General features: G+C 47.5%; 1 protein-coding gene across 2 annotated transcripts in view; it reads left to right on the top strand.

Annotated features, from left to right (window-relative positions):
• Positions 1–19,698, top strand: part of pkn1a (protein kinase N1a) — a 185,862-nt gene that overhangs the window by 116,320 nt on the left and 49,844 nt on the right. For both annotated transcript variants that reach the window (XM_085971468.1, XM_085971466.1), the window contains 4 exons: positions 5,048–5,139; positions 10,891–11,067; positions 11,443–11,505; positions 16,741–16,817. In XM_085971468.1, the coding sequence (XP_085827594.1) occupies positions 5,048–5,139; positions 10,891–11,067; positions 11,443–11,505; positions 16,741–16,817 (409 nt within the window). The remainder of the gene's footprint in view (positions 1–5,047; positions 5,140–10,890; positions 11,068–11,442; positions 11,506–16,740; positions 16,818–19,698) is intronic.

Genomic DNA, 19,698 nt, shown 5'->3' with positions numbered 1-19,698 from the left:
TGCCTGATCAGGCGCTGGATACAGATTCAATAGTAGCCTTCAAAAGGGAATTGGATAAATACTTGTGGGAGAAAAAATCTGCAGGGATATGGGGAAAGAGCGGGGGAGTGGGACTGACTGGATTGCTCTTCGAAAGAGCCGGCGCAGACTCGATGGGCCGAATAGCCTCCTTCTGTGCTGTTCTATTCTATGATTCTATGCAAGAACTACAGTGTAGTGATAATGGGAGACTTCAATGATCCCAATACAGACTGGGATAGTCGCAGTGTAAAGGGAAAAGATGGGGAGGAATTCCTGAAATGTGTACAAGATAACTTTATTGCTCAGTATGTTTGTAGACCAACGAGGAAGGAAGCAGTGCTGGATCTGTTTCTGGGGAATAAAGTGGGGGAGCATTTGGGGAACAGTGATTGGAATAACAGGTTTAGAATAGTTATGGAAAAGTACAAGGAACAATCAAGTGTCAAAATACTTAACTGGAGGAGGGCTAATTTTAGTGAGTTGAAAAAGGATCTGGCCCAGGTGCATTGGAATCCAGCCCAATATCCCCCTCTTCCCTAAATATGCTGTTTCAATAACTCTGTGCTTCTGTGGATCCCCCTCCTTTCCCTCACCATTGGTGGCAGACACTTCACACACCTTGGCCTTGTTGCTGCGAGTCTTTCACTAAACCTCTCTACCTTGTTAGAAACCTTCTCAAAGCCCATCTGAGACCAAGGGGGAGAAATTCGGTTGTTAGCGCCACCGATTAACGCCTAAAGAGGCCGAGAAGTGGGGCGCTAGCCAATTTCCGGGCGGGCGCAGGGCGCCTTGCCCCATATTGAGCATGCATTTAGCGCCAGCGTCATTTGAGTGTGCACCGCCTTTTGGGTGCCCCGGACCGGAAATTCAGTGGCGCCCCCCCTCCGTAGCACCTGGCGCTAATAGTGACAGCTTACCTGGAACCTTACCAAGTCGCTCTCGGGCTGTCGGAGCGTTATTTAAAGGGGACTGGTGTGGTTTAAAAGCGGCAGCCATTTTTGGAGCACAACTTCCTCGAGAGCTACAAAGAGTTGCTGAGCTGCACACTGAGAGCCATTTGACCACTGAGCCAGCGCAGGCAGACGATCTTCAGCCTTCTGACCATCACCTTGCTGTTGGTGAGCCTTGACAACGGGGAACCTTCCTGTGGGCACTTATTATGGGGGCTGCATTGGAGGGGAACGTCCTGCTGCAGAATCATCTGGAAAGGGCACTGAGACGCAGGGAGAGGGGGGCGGGCATGGCCAGACAGAGGAGGGCCAACAGACGTCGCCACAGCAGACCTTACGCTGGCAGGGTTTTCCGACAGCAGTTTTCCTACATGAACATGCCAGAGGAGCAGTGTGTCAGAAGGCTGCGATTTAGAAAGGAGGTGGTGACTGACCTGTGCCAGCTGCTTCAGCCAGATCTGCAGCCTCAGATAAGGTGCAGGACATCTCTGTCGGTGGCTGAGAAGATGCCTGCTGGCCTGAACGTCTACGCGAGCGGCTCTTCTCAGGCTGCGCGTCAGAGACTGATCAGAAGTAGCTTCTAGGCCCCTCTCACGGAATGCTTGCTGCCATTCCAAGAACAGGAATGGAACCGGTCTGATACCCCCAAGCCTGTGAAGGGCAAGATGCATGTAAATAGCAGGCATGGCCATTGTAAATGAAGAAAGTGTTTCATTACACAAAATGTGTTTCCTTCAAACATGAGAAAGCTATGGCAACAGAAAGCAAAACTAATACACTGACACATAACTGCCTCTCACACCCGGGAGACTGTCCAAAACACAAATCACATTCCGAACATCTTCCTTGGCCTTGATTCCACTGCGCCAACCAAAGCATCCAATGCCCCATCAGTGAGGCGTTCCGCCCTCTGCCTCACCCTTTCCATGTCTTGCTAGGGTGGTGCGCCACAGGTAGGCTCCCACCGCTTTGAAGGCCTACAAGGCAGTGAGTGTGTCTGGTGATGCCAATTGACCTGCCCCTTTAAGAGCTGGCCGGTGCCAGTGTGTCTCAGGGAAAGTGATTATTGACAGCACCGTCGCTGCGCCCCGCCGCCGTGAAATTGGGTTGCGCCGCCAGGTTAGCGCCTTAAGAGTAGCGTGCAGCGCCTGATTTAGCGCCGCAATCACCTTTAGGGGCGCTGCAACCCAATATCGCGCTAAATTGCGCCTGGCGCTAAACTTTGCGCATCGCCAGGACTAGCGCCCCAAACGCGGCTATACCGAATTTCTAGGCCCAAGACTTTTCATCACGCCACTTCCCAGGTAAGTGTCCATTAACCTTATGCCAATTGTGAAGCTCTGTGGGATGTTTTTAAGTTGAAAGCACTCTGAAGGCAAGCTGCTGCTGTTATTAATTGGTACCTTTGGACCATCAAACCCGTTTTGGTCTTAGACTCCACATCGAAGTGGGCTCCAAACCATTGAAATTCCTCTTCGAGTCCGACCGTGTCCAATGCAAATTCTGATGCTTGATGTTCAAGGATAAACTTCTCTAATCTCTCCTCTAGTTTCCATTCTGATTCTGCCATGCCTTTATAATTTACTGTAATGGGCCAGTACTGAAAATCAGTGGAAGGCTCAAAGCCTAACTCTATTTCTCAGGTTGTGATCCTGAGGCTCCGTCCTATGATGCACCAACACAATGCTCACCCTGGCGTGCCAGCTGTTGGAGAGCGGGTGAATGTGTGCGTTTTTGCTCCTAATTTACTCCTCAAATCAATAGGGTTCGCAACATTGATTGCCAGATTTCACAGATTTATTAAGTATTCAGTAAAACATACACTTAAAGAAGCCGTACTTAGGACCAAACTTTGCGAGTTTAGTCGGAGAACTCAAACACGTTATAGCTCCGAGCTCGGTATGCGGACTGCAGACCTTAATCGAATCCAAAGTCTCTGTTCCAACACCCAGTTTTTATACCTTTTCCTTGCCACTTCTACACGACAAGGCACACATTTTTGCATTAACAAATACAGCTCCATATAAGGTGAATTTAATGAGATTCTTCCCTAGCCGTCTTTACCCACAGACCAGTACAACTCTCCTACTCTGTTATCTTATCGATAGTTTCACTCTTCTTCTATTCATCAAGTGAAACTTGTAATTATAAATTACAAAGGGATTGGAGTATCAGAGTAGAGAAGCCTTTCTACTGTTGTATAGGGCCTTGGTGAGATGACACCTGGAGTACTGAGCACAGTTTTGGTCCCCTTACCTAAGGAAGGATATACTTGTCTTGGAGGGAGTGCAACGAAGGTTCACCAGACTGATTCCTGGGATGGGGGGATTGTCCTATGAAGAGAGATTGAGGAGACTAGGCCTATACTCTCTGGAGTTTAGAAGAATGAGAGGTGATCTCATTAAAACATAGAAGATTCTTAAGGGGCTTGACAGGGTAGATGCAGGGAGGATGTTTCCCCTGGCTGGGGAGTCTAGAACCAGGGGTCACAGTCTTAGAATAAGGGGTTAGCCATTTAGGACTGAGATGAGGAGAAATGTCTTCACTCAGAGTTGTGAATCTTTGGAATTCTCTACCCTAGAGTGCTGTGGATGCTGAGTCACTGAGTATAATCAAGACAGAGATCAATAGATTTTTGGATACTAAGGGAATCAAGGGATATGGGGATAGTGCGGGAAAGGTGGAGTTGAGGTCGATGATCAGCCATGATCTTAGTGAATGGCGGAGCAGGCTCGAGGGGCCGAATGGCCGACTCCTGCTCCTAATTCTTATGTTCTTAAATCTGTGCCATTCCACACCAATCTCCTGCTTCTAAAAAGGATGATGTAGTCGTAAATGTTTCCTTCTGCAGAACTAACTTGTTTTCAACTGATTAAGGTTCTCTGCAGTATGCACTGGAATGTATTGTTAATTAGGTTTATTGTCTAAACTGGCGATTGTTTTAAGTTCAGTATTAACTCTACAGTTCAGTGGCCAGTGTATCTAAATTGACTTACACTTCCTTATTGAACAGGCCAAAGCTAAAGGTTACTATTATTACAATATAAAGAGAAATCAGTCAAAGTATGACATGAGCCCGTTTCGGGACAATCCGATTAACCCTTTCCTTACAGTATTTTACTTGAGAATCGGGCTGTGTGGGAGTTGCAGCACACACAGGTGGGCTTTTCAATGACTTATTCTCAGGTATATCAAGGGATATGGGGAGAGCGCGGGAATATGATACTGAGATAGAGGATCAGCCATGATCGTATTGAATGGCGGAGCAGGCTCTACGGGCCGAATGGCCTTCTCCTGCTCCTATGTTTCTATGTACAGTTGAATTGGTTATAGTGATTGCTGTGGCCAGTCGCACAAATCATCATCGTAAGCAACGGATCAGTCTAATGATTCATATATTCCTGACGCATGTTCTGTGCCCAAAAAAAATGTTTTCTAAATTTAGCTTGGTCTGAGCTTCTGAATAATAATCAGTGTATAAATGGTTAAAGACTCAAAGAGGAATGCTCTAGCTCACCTGAGAGATTTGTTAGTGTTTGTCGGGCCAGGGGAGAAGCCAGGTCACTTAATTCAAATACAGATATCTCGTTTGAATACATTCTTGATTGCAGTTACTTTTGAATCTAACAGTTATTATAATTAACGGAGTTCCAGTAATTTGTTGAAGCATTTATCAGTCTGTCTTTTTCCAAATCAGTGAGTGTGTCTGGAGCCCTCACAGAGAGATTGCTTCCATAGATGGTGACAAAGTGTCCAGGAATATTGCAGGTATCGTAGTTTAGCAGCTGAGAGTTTTAATTTTCCACCGCACAAGTAGGCAGCTAAATGGCAGCAGAATATATATTGTGTTGCGTTGCTGCTACTTCTCTTACTGTTTAACATTAAATGTTCCAAAATCCATGGCAGGCCATCAACACGGGCAGTGAGGTAAGCTCAGTGTACAAGCAGCACTTCAAACAGCCAAGCCGCTCAAAGTTATCAGCCTCAGAGCATGGGGAAAAGGAAGGGAACAGCAACATGTCACTGCAATCAACACATTTTCATTTTTCACACCATGGGCTTTTTCCTTGCTGCAGGTCCTGTTGTCCGAGTACAGAAAATCAGGACAGCTGTTTGCCATTAAAGCCTTGAAGAAAGGAGATATTGTTGCAAGAGATGAGGTTGACAGGTGAGATTTTGCTTTCTTTTTAAACACCAGTACACTGTATTTTATATCGAATTACGGAGAATATACAGCACAGGAACAGACCAACTGGTCCATGCTGGTGTTTATGCTCCACACGAGTCTTCTCTCACCCCTCCTCATCTAACCCCATCAGCACATCCTTCTATTCCTTTCTCCCTCATGTGCTTATCTAACTTCCCCTTAAATGCATCTACACTATTCACCCAAACTACTCCATGGGGGAGCGAGTTCCACATTCTAACCACTCTGTGGGCAAAGAAGTTTCTGCTGAATTACCCATTGGATTTATTAGTGACCATCTTATATTGATGGCCCCTAGTTCTGGTCTCCCCCACAAGTGGAAACATCTTCACAACGTCTACCTTATCAAACCCTTCATAATCTTAAAGACCTCTATCAGATCACCCTTCAACCTTCTCTTTTCTAGCGAAAAGAGCCTGTTTTGTTCAATCTTCCCTGATGGTTATAACCTCTCAGTTCTGGTATCATCCTTGTAAATCATTTTTGCACCTTCTCCAGTGCCTCCATATCCTTTCTCTAATATGGAGACCAGAACAGTTCACAGTAACTCCAAGTGTGGTCGAACCAAGGTTCTGTACAAGTTTAACATCACTTCTCTGCTTTTCAATTCTATGCCTCAGTGAATCCCAGTGCTTTGTTTGCTTTTTTAATGGTCTTATTAACTTGCGTCACTACTTTTAGTGATTTGTGTACCTGTGCCCTAAGATCCCGCGGCTCCTCTACCCCATTTAGACTCTTTATTTTCCAACGAGCAGGTGGCCTCCTTATTCTTCCTACCAAAATGCACCACATCACACTCATATTGAAATTTAATTGCCATTTACACACCCATTCTGCAAGAACTTCATACTGTGAAGATTTTTTTTAATGTAAACCCATTCCCTTGGGTGTGGGTTGATGCAGTGGGTTAGGCACCCTGTGATGTGGTGCAAAGTTATACAGACTAGAAAAATTCCAGACTCAATCTCTTGCTGATCTGAGCCAGACCGCTGTCGGAGAAAAGATCAGCCAAGGTTCCTCCTGCTGACCACTGTCTAGTGACATTGCTGTACAGCACTGAAACAGTCCTTATCAATGTCACAAATGATACCCTATATGACTGTGACCGTGGTGAACTATCCCTCCTCATGCTTCTCGATCTGTCTGCAACCTTTGACACGAACGACCACACCATCCTCCCAAGGTCTCTCCTCCGTTTCCCAGCTGGTGGGACTGTCCTCACCTGGTTCCATTCTTCTCTATCCACTTGTAGCCAGAGAATCTCCTGCAATGGCACAGGCACGATTGGCTGAATGACCACTTTCTGTGCTGTATCATTCTATGATTCTCTTCCCGCTCCCACAGTGTTATCTCTAGAGTCCCCAAGGATCTATCCTTGGCCCCTTCCTATTTCTCATCCACATGCTACCCTTTGGCAACACCATCCGAAAACAAAACATCAGGTTCCACATGTGTGCGGATGACACCCAGCTCTACCTCATCACCACTTCTCTCGACCCCTCCAGTGCCTCTGAATTGTTAGCTGCTTGTCTGACGTCCAGTTCTGGATGAGTAGAAATTTCCTCCAATTAAATATTGGGAAGACTGAAGCCATTGTTTTCGGTCCCCGCCACAAACTTCGTTTCCTCTCCCTGGCCACTGTCTGAGGATAAACCAGACTGTTTGCAACCTCGTGTCCTATTGGACCCTGAGCTGAGCTTCCGACTCCATATCCTTTCCATCACCAAGACCGCCTACTTCCACCTCCGTAACATCGCCCGTCTCCGCCCCACCTCAGCTTATCTGCTGCTGAAACCCTCATCCATGCCTTTATTACCTCTGGACTATTCCAACGCACTCCTGGCCGCCCTCCCGCCTTGCTCCCTCCGTAAACTTGAGCTGATCCAAAACTCTGCTGCCTGTGTCCTGACTCGCACCAAGTCTCGTTCACCCATCAATACTGTGCTCGCTGATCTATATTGGCTCCCGGTCCGGCAATACCTCGATTTTAACATTTTCATCCTTGTTTTCAAATCGCTCCGTGGCCTCGCCCCTCCCTATCTCTGTAATCTCCTCCGGCTCTGCAACCCTCAGATCTCTGCACTCCTCCAATTCTGGCCTCCTGTGCCAGCCCAATTTTCACCGCGCCACCATTGCCTTCAGCTGCCTGGAATTCCCTCCCTAAACCTCGCCGCCTCTCCACCTCTTTTACGACCTTCCTTAAAACCTACCTGTTTGACCAAGCTTTTGGTCACTTGTCGTAATATCTCCTGTGGCTCGGTGTCTGATTTGATTTGATGACGCTCCTGCGATGTGCCTTGGGACATTTCACTACGTTAAAGGCGCTATATAAATGCAAGTTGTTGTTGTACAGTTTAACAGTTCCTGAGAACAGGATGTGTTCGGATGCAATGTAGGGCCAGTGACCTGCCTACAGTGTCTAGGCTCGTGGGTGCTCACCTGCCACTTGCGAGGTAACCGAGAGGTGGGCATGTCATACAGAAAAAGAGGAGAGCAAGCTGAAGTGGGAGGAAAAAAGCAATTACACAATTCTGAATCTGCTCTTCAAATCTGTTGCCAAAATGATATGGCTTCCCTCCTACGACCAGTTCTGCTGGGTGAAACGCGGATCCTGAAGAGCAAGTGGAGCGAGGCTGAGAGCCACTCCATGCAATCACCTGTGGAAAGATTTGAAGGCATAAAATCGAAATCTGGAACTTTGAATGTAGTAGTTTTAATACAGATCCATTATCGGCACCTTTTAATACAGGCCCATTATAGAGTAGACACAGAGTGAGTGTTTCCACTTATGGGGAAGGGCAAAACTAGAAGCCATCAATATAAGATAGTCACCAAGAAATCAAATAGGGAATTCAGGAGAAACTTCTTTACCCAGAGAATGTGGAACTTGCTACCACAGGGAGTGGTTGAGGCGAATAGTATAGATGCATTTAATGGGAGGCTAGATAAGTATATGAGGGAGAAGGGAATAGAGGGTTTGAGGAAGGACGGGAGGAGGCTCGAGTGGAGCATGAATGCTGGCATGGACTGGTTGGGCCGAATGGCCTGTTCCTGTGCCGTATATTCTATGAAATTCTATCTATTCTATTTTTGGTTTCTAGATGTTTTTCTGTTTTCTCTTTTAGTACGGATTCCATTATTTTTCCTGTCACCGATATTAAGCTGACTGTAGTTCCCTGGACATGTTTAAATATAGGTATAATAAAGTTATCTATCTGCCCGTCCTCTGGCACTACAGCTTTTTCTAACGAATTATTAAATATGGGTAATAGTGCCTCTGCTAGCTCTTCCCTAGATTCTTTTAAAATGCGCGGATACAATCCGTCCACACCAGGGGTTTTATGTTCTTGTGAGTTTGAATAGTTTATTTAATATTTCTTTTTATTTTAAATGCAGTTATATCATTTCTAATTTCATCTTCCGATGTCCTGTCCACCTGATCTATCTCCCCGGTAAATACTGAAGTAATTGTTTAATATTTCTGCCATTTCGCTATCGCTGCCTGAGGTTTTATCCTGTTCATCCCTTAGTGGCCCTATTCCCATCCCGGCTTTCCTTTTTTTTAAATTTATGTGCCTGTAGAATATTTTACTATTTTGTTTTATGTTCCTTGATCATTTAATTTCATCGCTCCTCTTTGCCTTCCAAATTGTTTTTGTGACTTCTCTCCTAATACAGACCAATTATTGGCACAAAGTAAAACAGACCCATTATTAGCAGCATGCAAACCGATCCTAATCATATTGTCCCTTATCATGCTCTCCCCTGCTGTACATGTACTTGGTGTCGGCCTCTTTCCTTACCCTCGATTTTTCCCTTCTGTCTTTATTCATCCATCGTGTCTCATTAGTGTTTAGTTTTTTTTAAGCAGAATATATTTTCCTGGACTCTATTGAACACCATTTTAAATATTTCCCATTGCTGTTCTACATCATTGTTTGCCAATATTGTTGTCCATTTTATTTTCCCAAGTTCTATTCTCAACCCCTCCAAAATCGACTTTTTGTCCAATCGATTACCCTGGTCTTTGTCATGCTTATGTCCTTCTCGATTATATTACCTGAAAGTGTATCACAGTAATCCCTCCCCAACCACGGGGGATACGTCCCTGAAAACCCCCGTGGTTAGTAAAACCGCGGTTGGCAAATACAGTATACATGTTCAAATAACACAACAAAAAATAATATAAAAAGCAATAAAATCATGTTATTTACCTTAATCCTAAATTTAAAACCGCGTATACGCAAAATTCACTGCCGCGGTTGGCAAAAATTGTCGCAGAGAGGAAACCGTGTATACGTGAAATCCGCATATGGCAAAACCGCGGTTGGGGCGGGATTCCTATATATATTATGGTCACTATTGCCTAGGTGTTCTCCGAACTTTTACTTCTCTTATTTACTTTGGTTCACCACCCCCCCCCCCCCCCCCCTCCAATTACGAGATGAAGTAGCAAATTCTCCCTTACTGGGGTAGGAAGGAGTCCTGTACATGTTGTAGGAACTCCATTCCCTTATCCCCTTTACCTACCTCTTCTGGTCAATTAATTTCAGGGTAGTTGAAATCCCCCATGTTTATTATTCTATGTTTTTTACTCATTTCCCTAATTTGTTTGCATATTCCTTCCTCCACCTCCCTTCTACTATTAGGTGGCCTGTAGACTACACCTATTACAGTAGTGTGATTGATCCTTTATCATCTTTTATCTCTATCCACATGGATTCTATTTCTGTCTTACTGATGGCTGCGTCACTTTTTTCTGACCCATTATTGGAGATAATTGATACAGACCCAATATAGGAACCATATTGGCACCATTTCATACTGACTCATTATTGACACCATTTAGCACGGACCCATTATTGGCACCACTTAATACAGACCCATTTTTGACGATAATTAATACGGACCCATTATAGGAGCCATTTAATACAGACCAATTATTGGCACAAAGTAAAACAGACCCATTATTGGCAGCATGCAAAACAGATCCATTATTGGCGGCATTTCATGCAGAACCATTATTGGTAATAATTGATATTTGACAAGTTGGTAGCACCCTTGCTTTAAGTCAGAAGGCTGTGGGTTCAAGTCCAACTCCAGAGACTTGAGCACGAAAATCTAGGCTGACACGCCCAGTGCAGTGCAGGGAGTGCTGCACTATCGGAGGTGCCGTCTTTCAGATGAGACTTTAAACCCAGGCGCCGTAAAAGATCCCCATGGGCACTATTTCGAAGAAGAGCAGGGGAGTTCTCTCTGGTGTCCTGGCCAATATTCATCCCTCAATCAACATCCCAAAAACAGAATATCTGGTCATTATCTCATTGCTGCCTGTGGGAGCTTGCTGTGCACAAATTGGCTGCCACATTTTCTACATTACAACAGTGACTACTCTCCAAAAGTACTTCATTGGCTGTAAAGCACTTTGGGACATCCTGAGATCATGAAAGGCGCCGTATAAATGCAAGTCATTTTTCATTCATTGATACAGACCCATTATTTAATTTTTTTTGATTAACTGTGGAGTTGTGAGCAGATTCCCAGCATGTAATTTGATGTTTTGTGTCTGGCATTGATCAGGTCAATGGAAGGGCTGCAGCTTAACACTTCGATCAGGCGGATGTGATGCTACTTTAACATGTTATGCAAGTCCAGTGCTGCTCCACCCCTGTGTGCCAGTCAATGCTCTGAAATGTTCTGTTGCCTCCACAGCCTTATGTGTGAGAAACGGATCTTCGAGACAGTCAACATCTCCAATCATCCATTCCTGGTCAATCTGTTTGCGTGTTTTCAAACCCAGGAACATGTATGTTTTGTGATGGAATACACGGCCGGTGGGGATCTCATGATGCACATTCACGCCGACGTCTTCTCAGAAACCAGAGCTGTGTGAGTGCAATCAGCTCGCAGACCTTTGTCTTTTTCAGTTGCCTTCCCAAAGTTATCAACTTTAACCTATAATACATTCACATAGCATGGTTTAAAGTGGCATTAATTCATAAAGACCATTTTAGACATGATTAGCTAATTGTGGCACATGTAAAAGTGTGAAGTGCTGCATTTTTGTAGGAAGCATGAGGAGAGACAATATAAACTAAATGGTAAAATGTTAAAGGGGGTACAGGAACAGAGCCACCTGGGGGTGTATGTGCACAAAGGTGGCAGGACAAGTTGAAAAAGCATATGGGATCCTTAGCTTGGATACTGGAAGGGGACTAAAATCAAAAATAGCATGAAAATTAATTTTTATTATGTTTTCCGCAGGTTCTACTCTGCATGTGTTGTTCTTGGGCTGCAGTTTCTTCATGATAACAAGATTGTGTACAGGTAAGAGAGCTTTCACCCTCCAGCTCATGACCAGGTTAGAGCCTCCGCTTCGTCTCGGCTGCTGAATACTACAGTGAATAATTTGCACATTACTAGATTTTAGAGAAATTAGAATTTGCATATTAGGCTTTTTCGCACAATTGAAGCCCATGGGATAAAAGGGACAACAGCAGCATGGATACAAAAGTGGCTCAGGGACAGAAAACAGAGAGTTGTGGTGAATGGCTGTTTTTCGGATTGGAGGGAGGTATACTGTGGAGTTCCCCAGGGTTCTGTACTCGGGATTGGAGGGAGGTATACTGTGGAGTTCCGCAGGGTTCTGTACTCGGGATTGGAGGGAGGTATACTGTGGAGTTCCGCAGGGTTCAGTACTAGGGGATGGAGGGAGGTATACTGTGGTGTTCCCCAGGGTTCAGTACTAGGGGATGGAGGGAGGTATACTGTGGAGTTCCCCAGGGTTCTGTACTCGGGATTGGAGGGAGGTATACTGTGGAGTTCCGCAGGGTTCAGTACTAGGGGATGGAGGGAGGTATACTGTGGTGTTCCCCAGGGTTCAGTACTAGGGGATGGAGGGAGGATACTGTGGTGTTCCCCAGGGTTCAGTACTCGGGGATGGAGGGAGGTATACTGTGGAGTTCCCCAGGGTTCAGTACTGGGGGATGGAGGGTGGTATACTGTGGTGTTCCCCAGGGTTCAGTACTAGGGGATGGAGGGAGGTATACTGTGGAGTTCCCCAGGGTGCAGTACTCGGGGATGGAGGGTGGTATACTGTGGTGTTCCCCAGGGTTCAGTACTAGGAGGTGGAGGGAGGTATACTGTGGAGTTCCCCAGGGTTCAGTACTCGGGGATGGAGGGAGGATAGTGTGGTGTTCCCCAGGGTTCAGTACTAGGAGGTGGAGGGAGGTATACTGTGGAGTTCCCCAGGGTTCAGTACTCGGGGATGGAGGGAGGATAGTGTGGTGTTCCCCAGGGTTCAGTACTAGGGGATGGAGGGAGGTATACTGTGGAGTTCCCCAGGGTTCAGTACTAGGAGGTGGAGGGAGGTATACTGTGGAGTTCCCCAGGGTTCAGTACTCGGGGATGGAGGGAGGATAGTGTGGAGTTCCCCAGGGTTCAGTACTAGAGGATGGAGGGAGGTATACTGTGGTGTTCCCCAGGGTTCAGTACTGGGGGATGGAGGGAGGTATACTGTGGTGTTCCCCAGGGTTCAGTACTAGGGGATGGAGGGAGGTATACTGTGGAGTTCCCCAGGGTTCAGTACTAGGGGGTGGAGGGAGGTATACTGTGGAGTTCCCCAGGGTTCAGTACTAGGGGATGGAGGGAGGTATACTGTGGAGTTCCCCAGGGTTCAGTACTAGGGGATGGAGGGAGGTATACTGTGGAGTTCCCCAGGGTTCAGTACTCGGGGATGGAGGGAGGATACTGTGGTGTTCCCCAGGGTTCAGTACTAGGGGATGGAGGGAGGTATACTGTGGTGTTCCCCAGGGTTCAGTACTCGGGGATGGAGGGAGGTATACTGTGGAGTTCCGCAGGGTTCTGTACTCGGGGATGGAGGGAGGTATACTGTGGTGTTCCCCAGGGTTCAGTACTAGGGGATGGAGGGAGGTATACTGTGGTGTTCCCCAGGGTTCAGTACTGGGGGATGGAGGGAGGTATACTGTGGTGTTCCCCAGGGTTCAGTACTAGGGGATGGAGGGAGGTATACTGTGGTGTTCCCCAGGGTTCAGTACTAGGGGATGGAGGGAGGTATACTGTGGTGTTCCCCAGGGTTCAGTACTAGGGGATGGAGGGAGGTATACTGTGGTGTTCCCCAGGGTTCAGTACTAGGGGATGGAGGGAGGTATACTGTGGTGTTCCCCAGGGTTCAGTACTAGGGGATGGAGGGAGGTATACTGTGGAGTTCCCCAGGGTTCAGTACTGGGGGATGGAGGGAGGTATACTGTGGAGTTCCCCAGGGTTCAGTACTGGGGGATGGAGGGAGGTATACTGTGGAGTTCCCCAGGGTTCAGTACTAGGGGATGGAGGGAGGTATACTGTGGAGTTCCCCAGGGTTCAGTACTAGGGGATGGAGGGAGGTATACTGTGGAGTTCCCCAGGGTTCAGTACTAGGGGATGGAGGGAGGTATACTGTGGAGTTCCCCAGGGTTCAGTACTAGGGGATGGAGGGAGGTATACTGTGGAGTTCCCCAGGGTTCAGTACTGGGGGATGGAGGGAGGTATACTGTGGAGTTCCCCAGGGTTCAGTACTAGGGGATGGAGGGAGGATATACTGTGGAGTTCCCCAGGGTTCAGTACTAGGGGATGGAGGGAGGTATACTGTGGAGTTCCCCAGGGTTCAGTACTGGGGGATGGAGGGAGGTATACTGTGGAGTTCCCCAGGGTTCAGTACTAGGGGATGGAGGGAGGTATACTGTGGTGTTCCCCAGGGTTCAGTACTGGGGGATGGAGGGAGGTATACTGTGGAGTTCCCCAGGGTTCAGTACTGGGGGATGGAGGGAGGTATACTGTGGTGTTCCCCAGGGTTCAGTACTGGGGGATGGAGGGAGGTATACTGTGGTGTTCCCCAGGGTTCAGTACTGGGGGATGGAGGGAGGTATACTGTGGAGTTCCCCAGGGTTCAGTACTAGGGGATGGAGGGAGGTATACTGTGGAGTTCCCCAGGGTTCAGTACTGGGGGATGGAGGGAGGTATACTGTGGAGTTCCCCAGGGTTCAGTACTGGGGGATGGAGGGAGGTATACTGTGGTGTTCCCCAGGGTTCAGTACTGGGGGATGGAGGGAGGTATACTGTGGAGTTCCCCAGGGTTCAGTACTGGGGGATGGAGGGAGGTATACTGTGGAGTTCCCCAGGGTTCAGTACTAGGGCCACTGCTGTCTTTGATATACATTAATGACTTGGACTTGGGGGTACAGGGCACAATTTCAAAATTTGCAGATGACACAAAACTTGGAACTGAGGAAGATAGTAATAGACTTCAGGAGGATGTGGACAGGCTGGTGGAATAGACGAACACACGGCAGGTGAAATTCAACACAGTAAAGTGTGAGGTGATACGTTTTGGTAGGAAGAATGAGGAGAGACAATACAAGCTAAATGGTACAATTTTAAAGAATGTGCGAGAACAGAGAGACCTGGGGGTGTTTGTGCACAAATCTTTGAAGGTGGCAGGACAGGTTAACAAAGCAGTTAACATGGGATCCTGGACTTTATAAATAGAGGCAGAGAGTGCAAAAGGCAGGAAGTTACACTAAACCAATATAAACACTAGTCCGGCCCCAGCTGGAGTATTGGGTCCAATTCTGGGCACCACACTGTAGGAAGGATGTGAAGGCTTTGGAGAGGGTGCGGAAGAGATTTACTGGCAGCACGGTGGCATAGTGGTTAGCACTGTTGCCTCACAGCGCCAGGGACCCAGGTTCGAATCCGGCCTCGGGTGACTGTCTGTGTGGAGTTTGCACATTCTCCCCATGTTTGCGTGGGTTTCCTCCGGGTGCTCCGGTTTCCTCCCACAGTCCAAAGATGTGTGGGTTAGGTTGATTGGCTATGATAAATTGACCCTTAGTGTTAGGGGGATTAAATACATGGGGTTACTGGGATATGTGTCAGTGCAGGCTCGATGGGCCGAAATGGCCTCTATCTGCACTGTGGGGTTTCTGTGATTTCTGTGATTCTGTGGAATGGTTCCAGGGATGAGGGATTACAGTTATGTGGACAGACTGGAGAAGATGGGGTTGTTCTCCTTGGACCAGAGAAGGCTAAGAGGAGATTTAATAGAGGTGCTTAAAATCATGAAGGGTTTAGATAGAGTATATAAAGAGAAACTATTTCCAATGGCTGAAGGGTCGATAACCAGAGGGCACAGATTTAAGGTGATTGGCAAAAGAACCAGAGGCGACACGAGGAAAAACTTTTTTACAGGACGAGTGGTGAGGATGTGGAATGCACTGCCTTTCACGACCACCGGACGTCCCAAAACGCTTTACAGCCAATGAAGTACTTTTTTTTTTGAAGTGTAGTCACTGTTGTAATGTGGGAAACGCAGCAGCCAATTTGCACACAGTAAACTCCCACAAACAGCAATGTGATCATGACCAGATTATCTGTTTTTGTTATGTTGATTGAGAGATAAATATTGGTCCCAGGACACCAGGGAGAACCCCCCCTGCTCCTCTTCGAAATAGTGCCATGGGAGCTTTTACATCCACCTGAGAGAGCAGACGGGGGCTCGGTTTAACGTCTCATCCAAAAGACGGCACCTCCGACAGTGCAGCACTCCCTCAGCACTGCACTGGAGTGTCAGCCTGGATTTTGTGTTCAAGTCTCTGGAGTGGAACTTGAAACCACAACCTTCTGACTTTAAGGTGTGGGTGCTCCCTACTGAGCCATGCAATAGTAGCCTTCTAAAGGGAATGGGATAAATACTTGAAGGAGAAAAAATTACAGGGATATGGGGAAAGAGCAGCGGAGTGGGACTGACTAGATTGCTCTTCAAAACAGCCGATGCAGACTCGATGGGCCGAATGGCCTCCTGTGCTTAGTAGTCTATGATTCTATGATTATTAACCCGCTCACACTCAGGATCAAATGATCACTATTGCTTCAGTTTGTCTGTGAGCACCTCAGAAGTTAGCCTCGGTAATATTTAGCCTCACGCTCACGAACTCAAACCGAACTGAGGATGTGTGATGATGTGTAAGGAGTTTGAACATGTTCCTTTGGGTCTGTATGATTTGGTATTATACAAAGTGAATGTGGGAGCTCCTAAACCAAACAGGCCGTTCAGATCATCCAAGTCTCTGATCCCCTCTGGTACACAAACTCAACTCACCCCAATATACTCGGGTCTCCCCCTTGTGCAGTAATTCACTCAAAAAAAAGACTTGCATTTATATAGCGCCATTCACGACCACCAGACATCCCAAAGCACTTTACAGCTCATGAAGTATGTTTTGAAGTGTGGTCTCTGTTGAAATGTTGGAAAACTCCACCCCACCCCCAGTAATTTAACTTCCCTTCTGCATCACTAACATCTCCTCTGGCCATCCAAAAGTGACCACATTTTAAAAGTATTTCATGGGCTGTAAAGCATTGTGGGAGAGTCTGAGGATGCTATAAAAATGCACGGCCTTTCCAGTTGTATTTTGAATAGCCCCAATGTTACCTTGCGTGGCAGATTATTCCAAAATTATTGCTTCTTGGCATTGATTTCTACGAGTCTGTGTATTGTTCCTGCAGGGATTTGAAGCTCGATAACTTGCTCCTGGACACACAGGGTTATGTGAAAATTGCTGATTTTGGACTCTGTAAGGAAGGTTGGTATCACTCCTGTTAATTCAGCGCTGGGTCGGTGCAGCCCCTTTATCCAGTCCCGGGTCAGTACAGCCCCTTTATCCAGTCCTGGATCAATACGGCCCCTTTATCCAGTCCTGGGTCAGTACGCTCCCTTTATCCAGTCCTGGATCAGTACGCTCCCTTTATCCAGTCCTGGGTCAGTGCAGCCCCTTTATCCAGTCCTGGGTCAGTGCGGCCCCTTTATCCAGTCCTGGGTCAGTACGGCCCCTTTACCCAGTCCTGGGTCAGTACAGCCCCTTTATCCAGTCCTGGGTCAGTACAGCCCCTTTATCCAGTCCTGGGTCAGTACGCTCCCTTTATCCAGTCCTGGGTCAGTGCAGCCCCTTTATCCAGTCCTGGGTCAGTGCGGCCCCTTTATCCAGTCCTGGGTCAGTACGGCCCCTTTACCCAGTCCTGGGTCAGTACAGCCCCTTTATCCAGTCCTGGGTCAGTACAGCCCCTTTATCCAGTCCTGGGTCAGTACGCTCCCTTTATCCAGTCCTGGGTCAGTGCAGCCCCTTTATCCAGTCCTGGGTCAGTGCGGCCCCTTTACCCAGTCCTGGGTCAGTACAGCCCCTTTATCCAGTCCGAGGTCAGTGCGGCCCCTTTATCCAGTCCTGGGTCAGTACAGCCCCTTTATCCAGTCCTGGGTCAGTACAGCCCCTTTATCCAGTCCTAGTACAGCCCCTTTATCCAGTCCTGGGTCAGTACAGCCCCTTTATCCAGTCCTGGGTCAGTACAGCCCCTTTATCCAGTCCTGGGTCAGTACAGCCCCTTTATCCAGTCCTGGGTCAGTACAGCCCCTTTATCCAGTCCTGGGTCAGTACAGCCCCTTTATCCAGTCCTAGTACAGCCCCTTTATCCAGTCCGGGGTCAATACGGCCCCTTTATCCAGTACTGGGTCAATACGGCCCCTTTATCTAGATCTCTCTTCATATTGAATCTACTTCCACCAACTTGTATCCTCTGGTTATCGACCCTTCTTCCATTGGAAGCAGTTTAGCATAACTTGTTTGCTTTTGTACTCTATGGGGGCGATTTTCCCACTGGAGGCGAGATGGAGGCGGTTTTTGGTTTGGGTGGGTTTGAAACCCGCCTCCACTGAGTTTTCAAAAAATTGTGATTTTCCCCTGATTGGCCACTTGATTTCAGAGGTGTGGGATGCCCTTGGTCAATGAGTGTTTTGGGACTGAAACTCGCCTCTGCTGACATCACTTTTCCAGCCTGATTTTATGGTTTCTTGTCTCATACCACAGCATTTCTGCCTATGCTGCACCACCTGCAACATTTTCTGAGAAACCACTATGTCCAATTCCAAGGCAAGGGCCTCCCCGAGGCTCTCGGATGAGGCGCTGCAAATGTTGTTTGAGGGGGTGACAGCTAGCAGGGAGGTGCTCTTCCACTCATCTGGGAGGTAGAGGCCTGCCAAAGAAACCAAGGCTGTGTGGGTACAGCTGGCAAGGGATACAACCTCCAGATCTGAGTGCAGATTGGGAGAATGTTTCTGTGTATTGATGAAATGCCATCCCCGTTGGAAAGCATTAAAATGATTTGAAGCCAAAATGTTGGCGTTATGGCATCTGTTCTTTCGCCTTAGGCAGCCCCACATTGCGGGCTCCGCCACACTTGCGTTGTCAGGTTGGTGGCCAGTGTGAAAGGAGGCCAGAGAGTCATGTCCATTGTCAATGATGTACTAGGATGGAGCCAAGGACATGTGCCAACTTGGGCAACCTATGCAAATCTGGCCAGGATAAGTTCATCCCTTGCATCCTGGGCAGCCATGTGCTTGCGTGCTGCTGCTGGTCGATACACTGGCGCTCTGACCTCCTGCTCCTCCTCCTCCTCCTCCTCATCTGAGGTCCATGGTAAAAGAAAATGAATGGCTCCCATGCTGCTTGCAGCTGCCTCCTTTGGGGAAGCACTCATTGCAAGTGGGGAGAGGAGGTCCCACAGTTGATGGAGTCAAGCTGCAGCATCTCCGACTTCTAAACGTGCTCAGAGACCTTTTAAAGCCAAGGTCTGGCACCTGCAAGTAATCCTTGATGCAATAAACGCTGTCTTGTTGGACCTGCAGCTGTGAGGAGGCCACCCATGAGTCAACCCGCCAGGTTTATCTGGCGTGATTTAGGAGGTGCGTGGAGCATTCCGAAATGCTCGAAAAATCACGAGGGCCTCTCAAAATAGGCTTCGAGAGACCTTTAATGAGCATTTAATGATCACAAGTATCGCTATGGCCAGCTGGAGGCGGGACCATTTCCCGACCTCCAAAACCGGCACCAGCAAAATCCCTTGGAGGCGGGTTCCGAACCCGCACTCATTGAATCTGATTTTCCCGCCTCCTCTGACAGCAGAAAATCGCCCCCATGCCTCTATTTATAAAGCCACGGATCCCATATGCTTTTTTAACAGATTTATCAACTTGTTCTGCCACCTTCAGACATGTTTTGTGTCATGTTTTGAGATTATGCCCCCTCTACCCAAAACCAAGGACACAGATTTTAGATGATTGGCAAAAGAACCAGAGTCGACATGAGGAAAAAAGTTTACGCAGCCAGTTGTGACCTGGAACGCACTGCCTGAAAGGGTGGTGGAAGCAGATTTAATAATGACTTTCAAAGGGGAATTGGATAAATAGATAGGATATACAGCACTCTATTAGGTCACCCCTCACCCTTCTCATAGAGTCATAGAGTTTTACAGCACAGAAAGAGGCCCTTCGGCCCATCGTGTCTGCGCCGCCCATCCATCCCTGTCCAGTCTAATCCCATTTTCCAGCATTTGGTCCATAGCCTTGTATGCAATGGCATTTCAAGTGCTCATCCAAATGCTTCTTGAATGTTGTGAGGGTTCCTGCCTCCACCA

The sequence above is a fragment of the Somniosus microcephalus genome, chromosome 31 (assembly GCF_052327205.1).
Source record: "Somniosus microcephalus isolate GS21.2 chromosome 31, FLI_Smic_1.0, whole genome shotgun sequence".
Classification (NCBI taxonomy): Eukaryota; Metazoa; Chordata; class Chondrichthyes; order Squaliformes; family Somniosidae; genus Somniosus; species Somniosus microcephalus.
Note: the sequence above shows the minus strand (reverse complement) of the source record. Positions and strands in the feature narration are given on the sequence as shown.